The sequence below is a fragment of the Gossypium hirsutum genome, chromosome A04 (assembly GCF_007990345.1).
Source record: "Gossypium hirsutum isolate 1008001.06 chromosome A04, Gossypium_hirsutum_v2.1, whole genome shotgun sequence".
Lineage (NCBI taxonomy): Eukaryota > Viridiplantae > Streptophyta > Magnoliopsida > Malvales > Malvaceae > Gossypium > Gossypium hirsutum.
In genome coordinates this window covers 3190594-3211365 of record NC_053427.1, presented here as the reverse complement: position 1 = coordinate 3211365, position 20772 = coordinate 3190594, and the positions used below count along the sequence as shown (strand labels likewise).

Below are 20772 nucleotides of genomic sequence, written 5' to 3'. Positions count from 1 at the left end.
TCTTATATACATTATTATATATTCATGAATATATATGTATATACACATGTAGTTTGTATTAAAGTTGGTCTCATTTCATATACATGCTGCTATCAACCCTTTTTTTTACATATGATTCCTTAAATCTATTCTCGTATTTTATTATAATCCTATGAAATATTTTTTAAATTATTATATGCATGCATATATATACACATATGTAACTATATATATCCATTTATTTATTTTCTTTTTAAATTTGTTTGTTTAAAGTTCATTTTATTAATCCTATATTGTTTTACATACACAGTTTCTTAAATTTATTCCCATCCTTTATTGTATAATCTTACATAATATATATGTATTTTTTAAAATCATCATTATATATATTTTTATTGATACCCATGTTTGATATATACACATACCTTATTAAATTTATGTACTCTATATACATAGCTTTCTTTACATATATACATAGGTAAGTTCTTAAAATTATTATATAATTCGTTATAAGATTAATTTAATCATGTATGTATTTCCATATTTTTACAAATAATTATTTTTAAAAGTTATATATATATATGATTTGTAGATCCATTATGTTTCTAAAGATTATATCGTATTATACTTTTTTATTATTATTTTTTAATATATTTTACACGTATTTTAAATCTTTATTATATAAATCCTCGTTTTTTAAAAACCATTTGTTCAACGTTTTGGTGCGGTTTTCGATTTAAACATTCATTTTATAATATGTACTTTAAATGATTAAGTGTATATCCCTAGTTTTTCCTTTTTTACAAATAGATTTTAAAATGCACCAATTCATTAATTCACTTGTAGTACAAACATTTGATTCATTAGGTCGTTTGTGTTTAGACGTCGTCTCATACCACTTTGATTTTCAAATTCTATTTCGTTTCGCATGTATTTTGTTGGTTGTTTTACATTGTAGTATATGCGTTATTATCGCATGGTATTCATCTTATTGACATGCCGATTATTATTATTACGCGATTGAAATTAGGTTAACTTAGACTAATTATATTTAATTACTTGTTCTGCTAATTGATTCATATTTTCATTCGCTAAGCATTGCGTCTCGCATGTACATATTACCCCATTCATTGTTTTCCTTTTGATTTTTGAAATGTGGTTCTAAAACCCAATTTTTTACGATTAATGTCATCTTATTTCAAATCGAATTAATATGTTTTTAAGTATTCATCCAAAAATTCTTCAAAACGAAGACGAAATTTGATGTTCGGCAATTCGCGGAATCGTGCCCTAACGTGTTGGGTTGCAATTTCGTATTTGCTCAAAATAATCGAATTTCCCTTCGAAATTCCATTCATATCTTTTAAAATCCCTTAAACTAAGATGAGATTTGATGTTTGGCAATTCGCGGAATCGTGCCCTAACGTGTTGGGCTGCAATTTCGCATCTGCTCAAAATAATCGAATATCACTTTAAAATTTCGCTCGTGTCTTTTAAAATCCCTAAAATGAAGGCGATATCTGGTATTTGGCAATTCGTGGGATCGTGCCCTAACGTGTGGGGTAGCAATTTCTCGATTGTTTAAAATAATCAAATATCCCTTCAAAATTTCACTCGGCTCTTTTAAAAATCCTTTAAAATGAGGGCAATACTCGGTGTTTGACAATTCGGGAATCATGCCTTATCGTGCTGGGTTGTGATTTCTCGTTTGTTCAAAACAATCGAGTATTCCTTTAGGTCTTGATTCATAAGTATTAAAAACCTTTCAAAACGAAGGTGATGTTCGATGTTTGGCAATTTGGGAATCGAGCCCTATCGTGCTGGGTTACGCTTTTTCATTTGCTCAAAACCATCAAGGATCCCTTCGGAATTTCATCCTTATTTTCTAAGGTAAGGCAATGGACAATGTTTGGAAATTCGAGGAATCGTGCCCTACTGTGCTGGGTTTCGGTTTTTCGTTGAACCAAACAGTTGAGCATCCTTTTGTTAATTTCAAATTGTAGACTTTCGGACGTCGAAACAAGAAGTTTTGATAACCCACTCGGGTTATTTAAACGTTATCGATAAGAACCACATTTCAAAAACATTTTTTAAGCTTTGACATAAGGACAGTAGTTAATCGATTTGGTACCAATTTCGGGCGTAGTGAGGGTGCTAATCCTTCCTCATGCGTAACTGACTCCCGAGCCCATTTTCTCATATTTTCGTAGACCAGAATCGTTGTTTTAGTAAACCAAAAATGTTTTATTAAAATAACCGAATTCTCAGGTGATCCGATCACACCAAAACTAAAGGATCGGTGGCGACTCCATGTATTTGTTTTTCAAACAGTCGATCCCCCATTTTTCTTTTAAACTTAAAATTTAAAATCACGAAAGGGATGGTTTCGACATACGAAATTAACAATTAAGCTTATTTAAGTAAATTAAAATTAATTAAAATTAAAATATAAATAAGCTTTATGAAATAAACTCAATTAAACAAGAAAAAGATAATAAAATCTCAAATGTATGTTTGTTTCATGAGAGCAGTTTTTATGAAATATTTTTAGTAAATTTTCCAAATAACATAAAATATTTTATACAATTCATTCAAACACCAGAAAATATTAAATTTTCATAAAAGTAACCTCAATTTGATATTTAAACTTGACACTTTTTCTTAATTTGGTACCTATACCTTTTTGGGCCCAATTTGATACCTGAAATTGGTATGTTTTCCTAATTTGGTACCTAAGCTTTTTCTTAGGTTCAATTTGATTGTTAAATATTATACAAATTACATAGAACACAAACAACGCTTTTTTTTTTGTTATGCTACAAAAATATTGTCAGTATTAGAGAAAATTTATGTTAAGAAAATAGGTATTGAGTTACGCATAATAAATTAATATTAAATAAGGAAAAAAATTTAAAACCCAAATGAAAAAATTTTCATTATTTTTAATTAATTAAAGAAATAAAACTAAAAGTAATTGAACATATAAAATACAAAAAAAAAATCATATCATCTGTCACCTAATTTTGTCATGCTTCTATTGAAAAGGGATAGCGATGACGTGAAATTACAATTTCATACAATTCTTTATCTATTCTTTATATCATTCTATCCAAACTATTTTTTCTCTATTTCATTCTCACTTAACGAGTTTTTTTTTTTAACAATCTCATTATATAGTTCATCCTCAATCCATAAATAGGACGATAACGTGCTTGAGTCTACTAGAATCCATATCCTCCTGAATTGTTAACAATATTCATACCAATCGAATTAAGACTCAATCCGCCGCTAAACGTCTTCTTAGTACTATTACTCTTCTACTATTAAGTTTGGATATTGATATTTTAATATTATTAAATGAAATAGAAAGCTCGTTCACATCCTAGCGCATCTAGTGTAGTGGTATCATAGTACCCTCCCACGGTACTGACCGGGGTTCGATTCCCCGGATGCGCAGTTTATTCATTATTTTTACCTCTTAAAATTACACCCAGAGAAAACAAAGGCCAAATATGAATTCCACCACTTGCATTCAACGAGTCAGCCCCAAACTCAATAACCTTTCATGGAGATGTTTTCTAAACTCTCTGATGAATTTGCTCCAGTATTACCTCCTTCTCTAGCTCTCTTTTGATGCCCTCCTGCATCCAAGAAATAGCTTGTTCACCGCTGTTTTCTTGCTCCTTTGTAGACATCCGCCGCCGGTACCACCTTGAATGGCGTGGCTCGCCCTACTCTTTTAAGATTCTCTTCTATGGTTTAGCCTTTTTCTTTTTCCTCTTGAAATAACATCATCATCCCGTACTGTTAGTCAAAGTCTTGGAGGAGCCTAGTTAGATTCACCTCAAGTAGCCGGAGGGTCGTCTCTTAGTTTAGGCCAAGAGGACTGATCGCTTGGACTTCTGATAGGAGATCCCAAACGGCGAGATCGAAAAAGGAAGCTTAGAGCTTCCCATGGTTCTAATAGCGACCGACCGCCACCCCCACTTGGCACTTTTGTCATACCATCAGTCGGCCACTGACCAATTTTCCAGTGTTATGAGGATCAGTTGCGGAATAATAAGTTGTGGACTCGATTTAGTCCACTGCCTTCCTTGGTGCGAACTCTTTGCTCGACTCTTTCGCTCGAGCGCAAAGACGTGTCCCTTTTCTGTGCCGATGACGGTTTTTTTCCACGAGTTTTCGTAGGGTCGTGATCTATTATCTCAAGTCTAGTGGCCATGACTTCATTATTACAAGGGCCGCAACGTTTGGAAAGGGATTCATGGCATCAAGGTGAAGGATCATCTTGATGGTCGTTTGCTAATGCAATGGCTTTGAATCAAGTTTAGGATTCTGTTGGGCTGCCTGGTTTAAGCTTTAGGTTGATCCATTTTTAGTGGAAGCTTTGCATCATGTTCTTTTGTAGCTTTGGTTTGTTCAAAGCTCTGTCAGCTTGGCTTTTGTAGTTTGTAAACTTATTTCATATATGAAAATATTAACTTAGGCTTAGCTTAGTAATGCTTTTGAAAAATATTTTTAAAAAGTGATATTATTAGAGGGTGAAAAAGTAATTAAGTAATAAAAATGTTTTTAAAAGAGAAAAAGTTAAAAATTTTAGTTTATCATTTTCAGAAGTATTTTTAAAAAGTAAAAAATTTTAGCGAAAAATAATTTATTTAGTACAACTTTTCTTTTAAAAGTATTTTTTTAAACATTACTAAACAAACCCTTCATTTTACTCAACCTAAATCATAATATCATTTCTTATAACCTGGATAAGAAAATTCAAAGAAAATTTATTAATAGGGAGATTAAAAAGTTTGAATTTTTAAGATTTAGGTGCTGTTTGGATAATTTTTTTTTAAAATTTAGTTTTAAAATGTTTGAATCTCAAAATTCATAATTTAAAATGCTTCTTTTTTTGAATAATTAATTGCTTTAGAAAATTTTAAGTTATTGAAATTTTGCGAGTTAAAAAATTATAAAATTGAATTATGTATATTAAAAACAAATAATATATAAAATTCAACATGGCTATAAATACTTTTAATAAAATTTAAAAATATATATTAGTATTAAATAAAAAGATTTTTTTGAAGTTTAGGTTTTTATTTTGTAGTGTGATGATGCATATCAACTTTAAGAGTAGGGGCGAAGTCAATAAATTTTTTTAACGGTCGAAATTAAATTGTAATTTTTATAATATAAAAAAGGTAATTTACTATTTTAATAGTCTATATCTTTATAATTTTTAAAATATTAAATTAAATTTTTATATTTTTAGGGGAGTTAAAGTACAATTTTATATTTACTAATTTAAAATCTTTATAATTTCAAATTTTGCAATGAATTTCATAGTTAAATGACATGTATAAGTTTTCACTCTAAATTATTTTGAATTTATATATTATCATATTTAGCTTTATCTAGATTTAATATATTCCCTTTTTTTAATATAATATTTAAAATTACTCATAATTTCACCCTTAACTTTTAAATAGAAAGATAAATATGCTTAAACGTACTCAAACTCACTTAGTTAATATATTTCAATTTTAGATTTGATATTTTTATATCGAATTGATTCTAATGCTAGTTTATCATACATTTTTATATTAGTATTTGTATATTCCTTCTTTATGCAATCGTTTCTTTTTCAATTCCAATTATAAAATTTATGAAATAATTTATATAAAAAATCATAAAAGCTTATAATAAATTATAAAAATATAAAATTAATAAAAAAATTAAAATTTTATAAAAAATTCAAAATATCCTAATTAGTTATAAAAAATTATGATAAATTATTAAAAATATAAAAAATATAAAAAAAATCATTTAAATCTCTAAAATTATAATGAACACATGACATCAAACCAACCATTGGATGATGAGATTAGTTGCCAGATCATTAGAGTCATTTTCATGTTGAATAAAATGTTTTTAATCTTCTAAAATTCTTATTTTTATTATTAAAATTTCTATTTCCAGTTTTTAAAGTACTGTATAATAGTTTGGACATTAAAAAGTTAAAAATTGTTTGCTAAGTATTATATGATATAAAGTATTTTTGATATGGTTAGATATTATAAAACCAAAATTTCATCATCCAATAATTGTAAATATTAATATATGTCAACATGAAATATTTTGATGACTATACACATTATCTAACAAGTGGTTTAATAGAATCCATTAGTTAAATATTAATATATAAAATCACTTTAACCATCAGACTAAAAGAGACTTATTTAAATAAGGAAATAAATTTGAATCGAATGTTACTTATCCCTGCTATAAATCGGAAACTCTGGACTCCAAAGATACCTTACTATGTAGCTTTATGATCTTCTTGGAAGAACATCTGATAGTGAAAAATCATGGAAGGGTGGACCTGCATTAGTAACGACGAAGTTAATAGAAGATTGTAACGGTAGAGAGTCGAATTCCTATCGGTTTTGTTGGTTCAATATCAGAAAATAACGGTATGCAATGTATTTTTTTGGCAGAAGAGGGTAAGTGGCAAGGTCCTTTACCTTCCTGTCTGCCGAGAATGTAAAACGGAATATAACTTTTAGATGTTGAATATAATTTTACCTTCCTGTTCGCCGAGAATGTAAAACGGGATATGTGCGACCATTTTGTTGCCTCCTTCATTCCAGTTGACAGTGCCTGGATAATGCACGAATCCATGTGAAGGGCGGGAAGGTCCCAAGACAGGCAAACAAATACCAGACTCATCAATTAAACCCAAATAAACTTGAGCTCACTTCGACACCTTTGAATCTGATATTCGAGATCGAGCAACCTGAATATGACAATGGAAAATTGTTAGGCAAAATACTTAAAAAGTAATAAGAGTTCATTTCCTTCTTAACAAACCTTGATCAAGGCTACGCGTGCTCTTGGCAATAGTTCACGGTGATGAGTGGCGAGCTTAGTGATAGCTGTGATAACAAAACATAGAAGCCTTGATTGTGATGACTTACTGAAGCTCTTACGGTTAGAATTGACCGCAGCTTCCTGTCTCAGACCTAGACGACTTCCAAAAGCGAAGATTTCAATTCAGCATATAACATTACAAAGAAGTAGAACGTAAAACCGAGCTATGGAAATGTTACCTGGATGAAAGATTTTCATACAAAAGTAGCTCTAGACTTTCAAAAAGTTCTCTAGCAGCATCTTTGTGAGTTGGACCACCCCCACCATACTCGCCAACAGCCCAACACAATTGTAATGCCAGTTCTGTCTAAACAAAGTCAGAATATATAAAATTAGATCTGTAACTTAAAGCACAGCTGCTGTTTACCTGGAAAAAAAAATATGATGTCATTTTCGGACCTTTTCTGTGCTGTCATATGCATTCCCGAGCCTGTCGATTATAGGCTTCTGCAGATGGTTAAATTGGACTTTAACTACATAAAATAATAAGTTTGCAAATATACGTGAAACTTGTACGACAGATACCTTCAAGAGTGGTATAAGATCTGGAGAACGATGAAATGCGGCAAGCATGAATTCTAGAAGCCTTCTACGAACCTGCAAATAAAAACTTCTCAGAATTTAAGCAATTCTTGTCTCACCATCTAAATCGCCGTACCGTAACAAGGACATCGACAAGCAAAATACTCAAATTCATACAAAGACACCTTAACTCATTCTGATTGTTAAGGAGGATTTAGAGGGGTATTCCATCCTCTTTAGATAATAAGAAAACCACTAGGCAGTGCTCCAACAAGCAATACAATGAAAGAACTACAATATATTGAAAATATATACACACCTCGTACATATAGTTCTGGTCGGGAAACAGTGCGGAAATCCTTGTCATCAGAATGGGAATTAATGCACAGATTAATGCTACAAAAGAAAGGCAATAACACAAAGTAACAAGGAACATCATCAACTCTTTAACAAAAGCTACATTCTATAAATAAAAGTTATATAAACACTAAAATGGATGTCAACCGGATTAGTAATGATTTAAAACATACAGCTATTTGCATCACGCAAAGCTATAGTGAAATACGCATCAAGAAGCCGAGGTGCTATCTTGAGTATTTGCTTCAATCTATCAGACTGAGGCTGTTCTTTGCAGCCTGTAGCACTGCAGCAATCCCAGGTGAAGTCCAGTGGCGTTCCTGAAACAATCAAACAGCTTTCAAGCGTCAACATGTTTCTAACTCCAAGAGGAAAAACGCAAAATTAGTCATCTAAAATAAACACTAAGCTTAAGCTATGCATAGTAGCTTGAAATTATGATATTGTATTATTGAATGACGAAACACTACAATAATAAAGGAAACACTAACTTGAACTAAAAAAAATCTGGCCTCAATGAAGCAACAATTGCCAAGTCCAAGGACTAACTTGAACTAATAAAATGTCCAAACCCCAATGTGAGAGTAGTTGCCAAGTTTAGACCTCAAATAGTGATTTAACTCATTCATAAATAAAAAGTAGTATACAAGAGCATTGAGACAGAAATCCTTCAGATAGAAAAAAAAGCTTGGAATGGTTACCTAATTATATTTTCCTCCAGTAATACCAAGTTTTTAAGTGCATTTGTCTAATTATAAAATGAAGTTCTTGAAATAGAAAACATACAACAAGGCCATCATTTTCATCCTTGAGAAGTTCAAGAAACAGAGGGTCAGCCACATTTATTGTACTGCTTTCCTCAGATTCATCTCCCCCTCTCTCCCCAATGGTAGTACCAGTATAAGCCTCATCCATGAGAGCAAGTAGCATCTGAATCATATAAAGGGAGTGTTTAGCATTTGAACTACATAATGAGCTTTTAACTTAGAACATACAATTTATAAAGTCCCACATTATAACCTCAGGAGCTTTACTCTTTTGGATCGAAGCTATATTGTTTCCTACTAGTGATCCTGAGCTTCGTTCTACCTTTTCCAAAGCCACAACCAAGACTAGTGCACATAAACAAATGTCAGACAGAACAATTAGTTCAAGAAGAAATAAGAAAAATCCACTTCATCAATCAAGACATGTGACACTCACTTGGCAAGTCCATTAAAGATGGAAATAGTGGGAGAAATGACCCAGGTGTCACCAATCCTGGTAGAACCTTGAGAAATGGCTTCTCTAATCTGCAATGCAGACACGTGAGGATTAGCGGCTCGTATCTTCCTCAAAAAGCAGTTCAAACAAATCATTTATGAGTACTCTAACAGTGTATTATGCAAACCATATCACAGGATTAAATATTTATCTTATTAGTTAGAGACAGTTTAGCCCGCTTATTACTATAAAAGAGTTCACATGCGGTGGAGGTGAGACCAAAGGGAAACCAGGCTGTTGCCAACCAGGCAGTCGACCACCATATCACAATCACTTGAAGATTAAGGCCTCTCTGAAAGGAATAAAACTTAGATAGGAGAACTTACTTTCCTCCATTCCATGCAGTCAGCTTCAGAATCAAAGGGAAAAACTACAAAGATATTAAGAATATTAGCATGAATAACACATGGATATATGCTTGATTCCGCGCTCAGTCTACTTTTCAAACAATAAATATATAAGTATTCATACTTATTTTGGCCCCTATATTATAATAAAATTCACTTTGGTCATTTTACTATTTTTTTCAATCACTTTGTCCTCTCTACTTTCATTCAATCCATCACGTTAGCCCCTCGACCATTTCCGTTAAAAAAATTCTACCTGTTCATGTGTTTGCCCCTTGACTTGTAATGAAATTTTTAGTTAGGCCTCTGTATGATAGTGAAGTTTTCACTTTGGCCCCTTGTGTGTTCAGATTTGATTGGCTTAAATGGCCACACGGGATCTTTTTTAACCGAAATGGTCAATAGGCTCAAGTGGTGGACGAAATGAAAGTAGGGAGGGCAAAGTGACCAAAAAAATAGTAAAAGGACCAAATGAGAATTTCACTATAGTACAAGGCCAAAACAGGTATTAAACCAAAATATAAAATTGGGCAAAGGGAAGATGAGCGATAACAAGTAAAACCACAGAGTATATTTCCAAATAAAACATAATTTCCAAAGCAAGTACTTAAAGATTACTTAAAAATGGTAGTCAGTCAGAACAAGCACATTAGAATGTTTTCATTTCACCTTTACAGGTTTTGTTAATGATTGAAGTGAATGCCTTAACTCATGTTTGTAGGAACAAACCATCCAGAGAATATTCGTTCAGTGCATGAGACCTCAGAATGGCTTTTGAGACAAAATTAAATTTGTACATTGTAAAAATCTTTTGTTGTACCAAGAAATAGGTTATATAAAGCAATATAACAAAAATAGCATCATTTTTATGAACTTAAACAACATTGTCCATTATTCATATATTTAGCATCTTTAATGCTTTAGAAAGCATCATGTTTATCAACAGAAACTGATGATCATACCTGAGGTAGTAAGTTGGGGAAAGATATGAGAAGTTTGTTCTTGTTTACATAAAGAAAATCAAGAGTTGCTGCTGCAACAATAGGATCTGCAAACTCACTGTAATCAACATTAAAATACCCTAAGCAATAGATTCAACGAAAATAGAAAGTTTAACTTTGTAAAAATGAATGCTAATATAAGCAAGATAAACTGAATGCTAGAAGAAAAGCCTCAAGTTTATTAGCATTGGACCAAACAAACTAATTATCAGTCCATCAAATCCGTAAGCTTTTGTTTTAATACATAAAGAAATTCCACAGCTCCATCATTATGCTTCAAATTTATCCACTAAATTTCATAATTATCCACTCTATTGTAGGGACAGGATCAAATTAGTCCTACTATTAAGTAGATCAATTTAGTCCCTGTACTATTAAAAAGAATCAAATAATGCCAAATTTCAACTGAGTTAACCTTTATTGTTTAAAAAATATCATTTTTTGTATAATACAGTTAATATTTTCAAAGCTTTTATGGTTTTGTAAATGAAATATTTTGTTTGAAATTAAATTGCCAAAAAAATAACAGAATAATAATTTTCATGTCATCATTTAAACAGTAAGTGGTAACTCTCATACAATTTAGTCTTATTTGATTCTTTTTAATTAGTACAATGACTAAATTAATCTATTTAATAGAAGTGACTAATTTGATCCAATCCCTATAAAAGAGGGACTTAGCAAGTAGTTTCACCATCTTTTTTTTTTTTTTCCTTTAGAGAAAGAAGTCTTCTCAATATAAACAAACCAAATAGATATGGCAGCCCAAAACCTATCTTATGCAACAAACAAGAAAAACCAATATAAGCTATTGATAATCTAAAGTATACCTACATAAAAATAAACAAAGTAACTGGTATAATACTCTGTATCATTACCGGCTCAAACATGAACGGATGAATGTATGCAAACTTGGATCAGCATCATGTAGAACCACCTCTCCAAAATCAAGGAAAAATTGAAGAATTCCCTGATCAATAAATCCGAAAGAATAAACAAGATAAAATAGTACTACTAAACTACAAAGCTACCAAATATAAACACTTCAACTCTCAAGCCAAAATTTTCCAAAATTCAAATAAAAAACTGAAGAACAAGAAAAGTGGAACCAGTAAGAGGAGTCCGTTGGAAGAGTTAGATTGAGAGAGGGAAGCAACGGATCGTTGGAAAAGCTTGTTGAGATGAGGGTAAACCCTAGCAACCAAATCATCGGAGGTTTTATCTTCTCGCTTGCAAAACTCGCAGAGCTTTTTAACGGCGTGAAGGAGAGAAGGATCGGAGGCAGGGCCATTGGTGATATTGGAGTCCCTGGCACTGTTCGATACAGTTCGGAGATAGAAATTCCAATCTCCTTCCTCGGCGCTCATTATTTTCTTTGTTTTTGAAAAGAAAATTGAAATTTCCCGCAACGGCTCTCTCTCTAAAGAAAACAAACGACACCGTTTTGTGTGTCTTGAATCACATGGCCAACCCCCCTCTGAGTCTTATTTCCATTTTTGTTTTCTGTTCCGTAAATTAAGAGTAATAAACTAACCGTTCTTGAAATGTTCAAAGGATCTGTTTTATTTATTAATTTTATTTTCCGGAAAAAAATTTAATTCAAAGGTTTAATTTTCTTTGATGGAATTATATTTTTGTTTAGTTTTTCCTCCCCATTTCGGTATACATGTAATGAAAAAATTCGAGTTGACGAGCCTTATTTTGTAACTAACTCGATTTAAATTTTTTTTTGATTTGAGAAGAGTCAAATCAAATAAAATTGTTCGAGTTAAATTAAAGAATTAAATATGTCAAGTTAAAATTTTATTACAGTTTAACTAATATCATGTTAGAACATATAAATTTAAAATTTTTTTTAAAGAAAAATAAAAAATATATATTTTAGTACGATAAAAACTTGAATCTTATTTAGATTCTAAAATTATTATTCTAGAAATTTTTTTATTTTTTTAACTTTCTTTATATTTTTTAGATTTTTTTGAAATTTTTTTAATTTTAGTATGATAATGTGACTAGTATCACTAGAACAAAACTAGATCGAACAAATTAAGAATTGATAAACAAATGAATTGAACCGATTGATTCAGAAACTACTTGAAATCGATAAAAATCGAAAATCAAGAAAAAAAGTAATATTTGAACAGGTTGAACTAGTTTAATAAAAATATTTTTAAATTATTTTACATTTTTATAAATTTTTAATTAATTAATCATTATTGGTTCAACAATCAAACCAATTAAAATAGTTGAATTAGGAACAAATGATTTAACTTGTTTAAGCACTAGTCTAGTTATTAAAACAATAACTGTGACATATTGATATTGTATCACATCATCGCCTATAAATTTATATTAATTTTTTATTTTTCAAGAGGTACCGCAACACTTTCTGCATCATTAAACTTTTAAATTTATTAAATTTAATAATTAAAATAAACCTAATTATCAAATTTAAGTGTTAAAAAGTAAGAAAAAGAAAAGCAAATTTAGGGTAAAAACTATATTATCACTAATTAAAATATTTAAATTCAAATATTTGATAATTTTAGTAACTTATTTAATAATTCTAAATAATACCTACCCAGTCAAATAATTCTAGAGTTTATACCCTTCAAAATATATATAGCAGGTGAGTTAGCCGACAGGTTTGACAGTGATATTCAAAGCATATTCTATGTTGGATACTTGAAGGAATTTTTAAAGAAGTAATAAAATATAAATAATTTTTTTGACCTTTACGAAATATTGTACGAATATCTCATGATAGATTTAAAAAAAAAAGAATATGAATATAAAAATACATTAAAATTGTATCAAAATTGATAAGTAATTAGTCACAGTTTTATTTTAAAAAATTTAGTTCATTTATTTTTTAAGTTTAAAAATATAGTTTAAAAATATAGGTATATTTATTAACATTGTTACATTTTTTTGTGCGACAATTTAAAATTATAAAAAAGTTCATTTGATATGCATGAAATAAATGACATTGTAATAAACGTGAATTTAATAAAAATTTTAACAATTTTAATAAATTCTAAAAAAATTCACAGTGACTAACTAATGACATTATAAGAGTTGAGGCATGAAATTATTTCAAAATTAAAATATAAAAATTAAATCTCAAATTTGAATGAAGTATAGGAATCAAAATTAAAAATTAACTATTATTATATAATCTAAAAGAAATTAAAGGGTAAAATACAAAAATAATCACTTTTATTTGCCTTAAATTACATTTTAGTCACTTACGTTATCGTTTTGTTATGAAGTGGTCACTCTACCTTTAAGCTCCGTTACCTCCCTAATGGCGATCTTATATGGCAGTTCAAATTAAAATTATTTAATTAAAAATCCATTTTCATCCTACCAACTGAACATTCAAGTTGGCATTTAAAACTCATCTGGAATACCACGTAAGACTGACGTTATCGAGGTAATAGAGTTTAACGGTAAAGTGACCACTTCGTAATGAAACGATAACGTAAATGACTAAAATATAATTCAAGAAAAATAAAATTAATTATTTTTATAATTTACCTAAATTAAAATTAAAATTAAAATTTAACCATTATATTAATACATAAATTATAAAATAATTTCCATCCACTTATTTAAATAAGTGTTGAAGACACTAAATTTGACCCTATGACTAACACCATATGATACATAAACGACATTATCATAGGCTTAATTTAATACTATATTATAGACGCCCATTATGTGAGTGGTTGATATATGAGTTATTGAATAATGTGGTTTTGCTCAAAAAAAAATAAGAAAAATGTGGTTGAAATTTTGGAAAAATATACAACAAATTATATTTTTAAATTTTTTTAAAGTGAATTTTTTTATATAATTAATTATATATTTTTAATATAATTTTTAGAATTTTATAAAAGGTAACAACATTAAAAACTGAATTTTTTTATCTAACCCTATTTATTTAAGTTGATTTTATACTTGCATTTATAATAATTTTATATTTCTTTAATTTCAAAAATTGATTTTTTATTTCATGCGCATAATAAATTTAGATAGATGTATGTACATATTAAGATTAATTTGGATGTCCATTTGTCTAAGTTCATTTTGGATGTATATTTTTAATATTTTTATATTTTTATAATTTAAAAATAATAATATTAAAAAATATGATACTTTTAAAAAATTAATTATTTTTTAAAATTTTTTAAATTTCCTGCTATAATTATAACTTAAAAAACCTAATGAGTTTTTAATAGTTTTTTTTACATTTTATTTTATTTTATTTCTAGAATTATTAAAAAAAATTCTAAGAATGTCGAATAATATTTTTGCTATAGTTTAAGGGTAAAATTAGTTATTAACTTTTTGAGTTAATATTTCATATCATCTTTTCATTAAAAGATAATGAAAATTAACGAACAAGTGATCAAAATGTAATAATCTAATAACGTTTGTGACTATTTTGTAATATTTAAAAATTAGATGATCAAATATTAAATATTCATATAATTTAACGAAAAGAAAACTAAGTTGTTTGAGTGGGGTGGGTAGTTGGAGCACCTTTCCTTTGACGCAAGCGAGCATTGGATCTAACACCAACAACATATACATTAAAATATGTCACAAATTTAGAAATTTATTTTTAAATATTTTTTAAATTTCAAAATTTAAATTTAATTGTTAAAATTATTAATTTTTTAAATTAAATTTGTTAAAATGATTTTTTAAAATAAAAAAAACACTTGGTAACAATGTAATTTAAAAAAATAATAAATTTAATGTTCCATTTGTTTTATTAAAAATAGCTTATTTTTCTAAAAAATAATTAATATTCATGATGTTAAGGACTAAATTGTAAACTCTGTCAAATTTATAATTGAAACAAGAGAACTGATATGCATGAAATTTTTTTATATGAAATAAGATATTATAATGAATTATTTGATTAAAATGCTTATATGGTAAAAAATAAATTACATGGCAATAGGGACTAAATTGAAAATGTACAGAAAATTAGGTGTGAAACAATTTAATATGTGAATAATGAAATTATGATAAAAGTTTAATGAATGTGATATGAGATGATGAAATATGTATAAAGTATCGTAAAAGTGAAAATTGTTGAAAAATATAAAATTTTTGTAATGATAAAGACTAAATTGTTAAACCTGATAAAATATGCGGATGAAAGAGTAGGAGTGAAATACAAATAAATTTGATAGGTGAAACAATATATTGAGATAAATTATGTAATTAAAATGTAAAAAGAAGAATTTAACAAAATAGTTTTACTAATCTTAACAGTAAATTTAGATTTTAATATCTGGAAAATATTTATAACAATATTAGATTTTAAAATTTATTCGAATACAATAATATATATATGTTTAAAAAAATTAAAGATTAATCACGAAAATAAGGCGAGATAGTGAAGGTCTATTTTATTTTGAGAAATTAATTTTATTATTTATTCTTTAATGAGTGTAATTAATTCAGAGAATTAATTATTAAAAAATAAAAAAAGTAATGATTAATTTCTAAAATTTAATTTAATAATGGAAAGAAAAAGGGACTGATATTTCAGAGCTTATAAAGCTTTCCAGCACTTTGCTTGGTTTGTCTCTTCAGCAAAATTTTGCAAAACACTCAGCAAATAGATATTTCCTTTAAAGGAAAAAAAATTCAACTTTTTTTGGTTTAAAATAAAAATAAAAATAAAAATCGTGGATTACTAGGTTTTTTCGTAATTGACGGTAACCTTGTTTCAAAGTTTTAAAATTTATTTGTCTTTTCTTGATCTTGTCAAGTTTTTAAAGAAATTCTCAGTTTTTTTCTATTAGTTCACGCACAAAAGAAAAAAAAATTTGATTCAAGAAATACCCAATTTGTGTTTTGATTTGAGTAGTTTGAAAGGAAAATGAGTTTTAGCTTTAAGCAATCAGGTTTAGCTACATGCATGAATGTTACAAATTCTGGGTTTCATAAAAGATTAATTTCAACAATTTGTAGCAGATCTTCGTTTTCACCATGTTTAAACCTTCAAAATCCGGAAAGAAGAAATCTTTCAGTGTCAAAACCATTGCATATTTCATCGATTGAGAAAATTAATGAGAAAAAAACAGTGTTTGAATGCAAGGCTTATGAAGCTGACAAGTCACAACCTATTGAAGTTGAAGTGAAATCAGAAGCTGCAAAAAGGTTGAAAATTGGGATTTATTTTGCAACTTGGTGGGCTTTGAATGTGGTTTTCAATATATATAACAAGAAGGTTTTGAATGCTTACCCTTACCCATGGCTGACTTCAACTTTGTCCCTTGCTTGTGGTTCTTTGATGATGTTAATTTCATGGGCTACGAGGATTGCTGAGACCCCAAAAACAGATTTTGAGTTTTGGAAGACTTTGTTTCCGGTGAGTGTTTTTTTTTCCACTTTTTGTTTTGTTTGGTCGCTGAGAAAGTGAGAGAAAAAGATAGAAAATTCTGCTGGTAGGTTTTGTTTCTGATTAAATTTAATTGTAGGATCATGTTGTTTGGAATATAGGGAGGAAAAAGTTAAAAAAAAAAGAATGAAGATGCATGTATTTGAGTTTTAAGAAAATTATTTGTTTGTCTGATTGCTGAGAAAATGAAGGAAAATAAAGGGAAACTAAAATTTGGTTAAAGAAAAAACTTTTGATGGGTATGTTTTAAATGCCCCCATTAACAATTCAAAGACTGATTTTGAAATATTTGGAAGGCTTTGTTTCAGGTGAGTTTTCTTTTTGTTTGGTTGCTGAGAAAGTGAGAGAAAAAGATAGAAATTGTTATGTTGTTTGTACTGTAGGAAGGAATAAAAATTAAAACCGCAGATGTCCTTTGTTTGAGTTTCAAGGAAAGTGCTGTTTGTTTGGTTGTTGAGAAAATGAAAAGGCAAACTTAAACTTGTATTATGCAGCCTATGTTAAGTATAATTAAACCCTGCATTAAGTAAAATTAGTATTATGCATCCTATCTTATATTTAAAGAAATAAATTGACAATTTGATGTGTGTTTCTAATACACAATCCGGTTTTGTTTTTCCGGTTTTCCTAGGTTGCCGTAGCACATACCATTGGACATGTAGCAGCAACCGTGAGTATGTCGAAGGTTGCAGTTTCGTTCACCCACATCATCAAAAGTGGTGAACCGGCTTTCTCTGTCTTGGTTTCGAGGTTCTTGCTTGGAGAGACCTTTCCTCCATCGGTTTATTTGTCCCTTGTTCCGATCATCGGTGGTTGTGCTCTTGCCGCTGTAACCGAACTCAACTTCAATATGACTGGTAAAAATAACAAACCTTCTCTAATTGTGTGCTTATATGCAGTGAATGCTCGGATATTGGAACCTTAGCAAGCTCTTATTGTTTAAAATTCTATTTTACCTTGGTTCAATATATGGTCCTCTCAGCTGGTTATCTGGAATGGCACTGAGATTGTAATTTCAATATATGTGTTCAGGTTTTATGGGAGCTATGATATCGAACTTTGCATTTGTCTTACGTAACATATTCTCGAAAAAGGGGATGAAGGGGAAATCCGTTAGCGGGATGAACTACTACGCGTGTCTATCTTTGTTGTCTCTCTTAATTCTTACACCTTTCGCTGTTGCCGTAGAGGGACCACAGATGTGGGCAGCAGGATGGCAAAAGGCCTTATCGGAAATAGGACCACAGTTTGTCTGGTAATAACATGAAGTACTAAGTTTTATTTCCTCGTTCGGTTTCCATATGATTAGTATTTTTGAGATTTATGTGTTTGATTTTGGAAGATGCTTTGAATGCATTAGATGAACGTATCGGAATTCGTTCGCTGATTAGGATTCCATTAGCTATATGACCGAGTAAGAGAAGACAGATGCATTTTAGTCTCTGTATTTTCACTTCATGATGTCAAGTCCCACTCGTTAGTCTGAACTACAAATAGATGATGGAATGCCATCTGAAAACCCATTGTGTGTCTAATGGTATTGACACGTATGTGGATCTTGAATTCGATGCTTCTTTGCAAGAACTGATCCATTTGGTTTATTTATTCATCGAGGTTGATTAATTATAGTTACATTTAGATGGTACCGTTGTTATCTTTTCACCCCCATGGTCTTGTATGCTCCTCGAGTTACCCATATATTAGCTCTCTCTTTAATTTCCTTCTGTTTATTGACATAAAACATAAATTATGTAATTGTAACAATACGTGATATTCTTACTTATTTCCATCCAGTAACAATGTTTTGTTGTTTTTATCGTATTTGAAAGGTGGGTAGCAGCGCAAAGTATCTTCTATCATCTCTACAATCAAGTCTCATACATGTCCCTTGATGAGATCTCTCCCTTGACATTTAGCGTTGGGAACACCATGAAACGTATATCCGTTATAGTCTCCTCAATCATCATCTTCCACACGCCGGTCCAGCCCATCAATGCTCTCGGAGCTGCAATCGCGATCCTTGGAACCTTCTTGTATTCCCAGGTTAGTGTTCCTTATATGATATTTAGAACACTGCATCTAACATTTCACAAGTCTTAATTTAGCTACAAATCATGTCGTCTACTAGTTTGTTTTTTCTCCATGGTGAGGGATATATTAACAGTGGTTCTATATTATTGATCAAAATCGAGTATCTTTGATCCTACAAGATTTTGGGGTTAGATGTATCTTTTGAATCTTTGATAATTGAGTTCTTTCTTCAATTGAGAGTTGAATGACTTGCCAACCTAAAGAGCGATCTGAGGGTTGCTGTAGTTAGTGTTGAATTACGAACCAATAATGTCGACTTCAGGGATGTAGCAATTGAACCATCTGAACCAGTGTCGACCTAACCATAGGTGTCAGTATATCATGTTGAGAATGATTGAGTTTCGATATTCCCTAATCATGTCCGATCTCTTTTGCAGGCAAAAGCGTGAGGAAAATCAGGGTTTTGAGAATTTTGATTCATTATGTACCATAGATGATGAAAAAAAGAGCAAATATCATCTGGAAGAAGTTACCTCAGATGAGATCATGTTTTAATGTCTTTTTCTTTAGTATTGGATTGATGCTGGATTTTGGTCATAGTGTAGATATATATATATAATAATGATGATTATAAACAATGTCATACATTGGATGTGTAGGTTTTGTTTTTCTAAATGTTTTTAATGCAGCTGAGAATGAAAATGTTTGAATAAACAAGGATTAATGTTGTGAACCTTTTGTCTTTGTCAGCTAAAATGAATAAAGAGCAAAGAGAACATTGTTGCAATGGCTAGAATTATTAGAAGCCTTTTCTAACTTATAAATAGATGTTTTAACACACTCAAATTTACGTCCTCTTGCATGCATTGATAATAATAATGTAAATATCGACTCAATGGGTGACTCAAATTTAATATTTAAAACTTGACAAGAATTTAATTAAATTTATATGAAATTAAATTATTGATGTGCATTGATGATGGTGTTGAAGGCAATTAGAAGGGCACCGAACAATGGTAAATAGAATGCATGGCTCTTCAGTTCATCCATTGTATTTGAAATATATTTATTGTAAAAGCTAATTTAGCCACTTGCTTTCTTGTCTCCATTATCATGTGACCCATGCCTCTTCATGCCTTCAAAGGATGGATACTTACATTAAAATTACTAAAATTGCTTAATTTTAAAGTTTTATTTGTATTTATTTTGCCAAGATAATTTTTTTAAATTTTTTGCAATATTTTTATTAATCTCTCCATAAAAAAATGTTAAATTTGGTTATTAGTACTATACTTTACAAAAGTTATGGATTTAATAATTATATTTTAATTTCATCATTTTTAATTTATGTATCTTTTAAAATTTAAAATTATTGTTATCACCTAACGATAACGGTTAAGTTCATTAAATTAAGTTTAAGGTTTATGTTATATGTAACGATATGTCAATTTATTATTTCCGCATATTACTCATTAAAAAAAATTCGATAATGAATTAATGACTATCATTTACGTCAAGCATGGTAGTCAATATCGTTCCGGTACTACTCATACCGACCAAAAACGCTCCATTTGATGCAAATTCCAATGGATACCGACCATACCAATGTGTACCAATTGATTTTACCTGTACCAATCGCCCTTTGGTACAATTTTTTTAAAAAAATATATTTTAAATTTAAATTTTTATTATTTATTCATACAAAAAATAATTTCAAAATATGAATTTCAAAATATGTTTTAAATTTAATTTATTTTTTATTGTTTATTTTAGATTTTTTGAATTATGAATTATTATATACATAGAATGAAATAATCTTCTTGTTTAATTTATGCCGTAATATTTTTACTTGCTTATTTTGAGTTTGTTGAATGATATGGATTATATTTGTAAAGCTTATAAAATCTTTTCTTTACTACTT

At 29.5% G+C, this 20772-nt stretch overlaps 1 protein-coding gene, 1 non-coding gene and 1 pseudogene across 3 annotated transcripts; 2 read left to right on the top strand and 1 right to left on the bottom strand.

Annotated features, from left to right (window-relative positions):
* The first annotated feature begins 3364 nt into the window (after positions 1 to 3364).
* TRNAG-CCC (transfer RNA glycine (anticodon CCC)) lies at positions 3365 to 3435 on the top strand. Its single transcript has one exon. It is a non-coding gene; the product is annotated as a tRNA-Gly (tRNA).
* Positions 3436 to 6142: 2707 nt separating this feature from the next.
* Positions 6143 to 12125, bottom strand: LOC107898366 (AP-5 complex subunit zeta-1-like; annotated as a pseudogene).
* Positions 12126 to 15975: 3850 nt separating this feature from the next.
* Positions 15976 to 19584, top strand: LOC107898222 (glucose-6-phosphate/phosphate translocator 1, chloroplastic). 2 transcript variants are annotated; one of them, XM_016823818.2, is made up of 5 exons: positions 15976 to 16790; positions 17452 to 17677; positions 18009 to 18075; positions 18650 to 18863; positions 19289 to 19584. In XM_016823818.2, exons 1-5 carry the CDS (start codon positions 16299 to 16301, stop codon positions 19298 to 19300), a joined length of 1011 nt encoding a protein of 336 aa, XP_016679307.2. In that variant the 5' UTR covers positions 15976 to 16298; the 3' UTR covers positions 19301 to 19584. The 2 variants fall into 2 exon arrangements, with proteins under 2 accessions (XP_016679307.2, XP_016679264.2); XM_016823775.2 differs by having other exon boundaries at positions 17853 to 18075.
* Positions 19585 to 20772: the final 1188 nt, after the last annotated feature.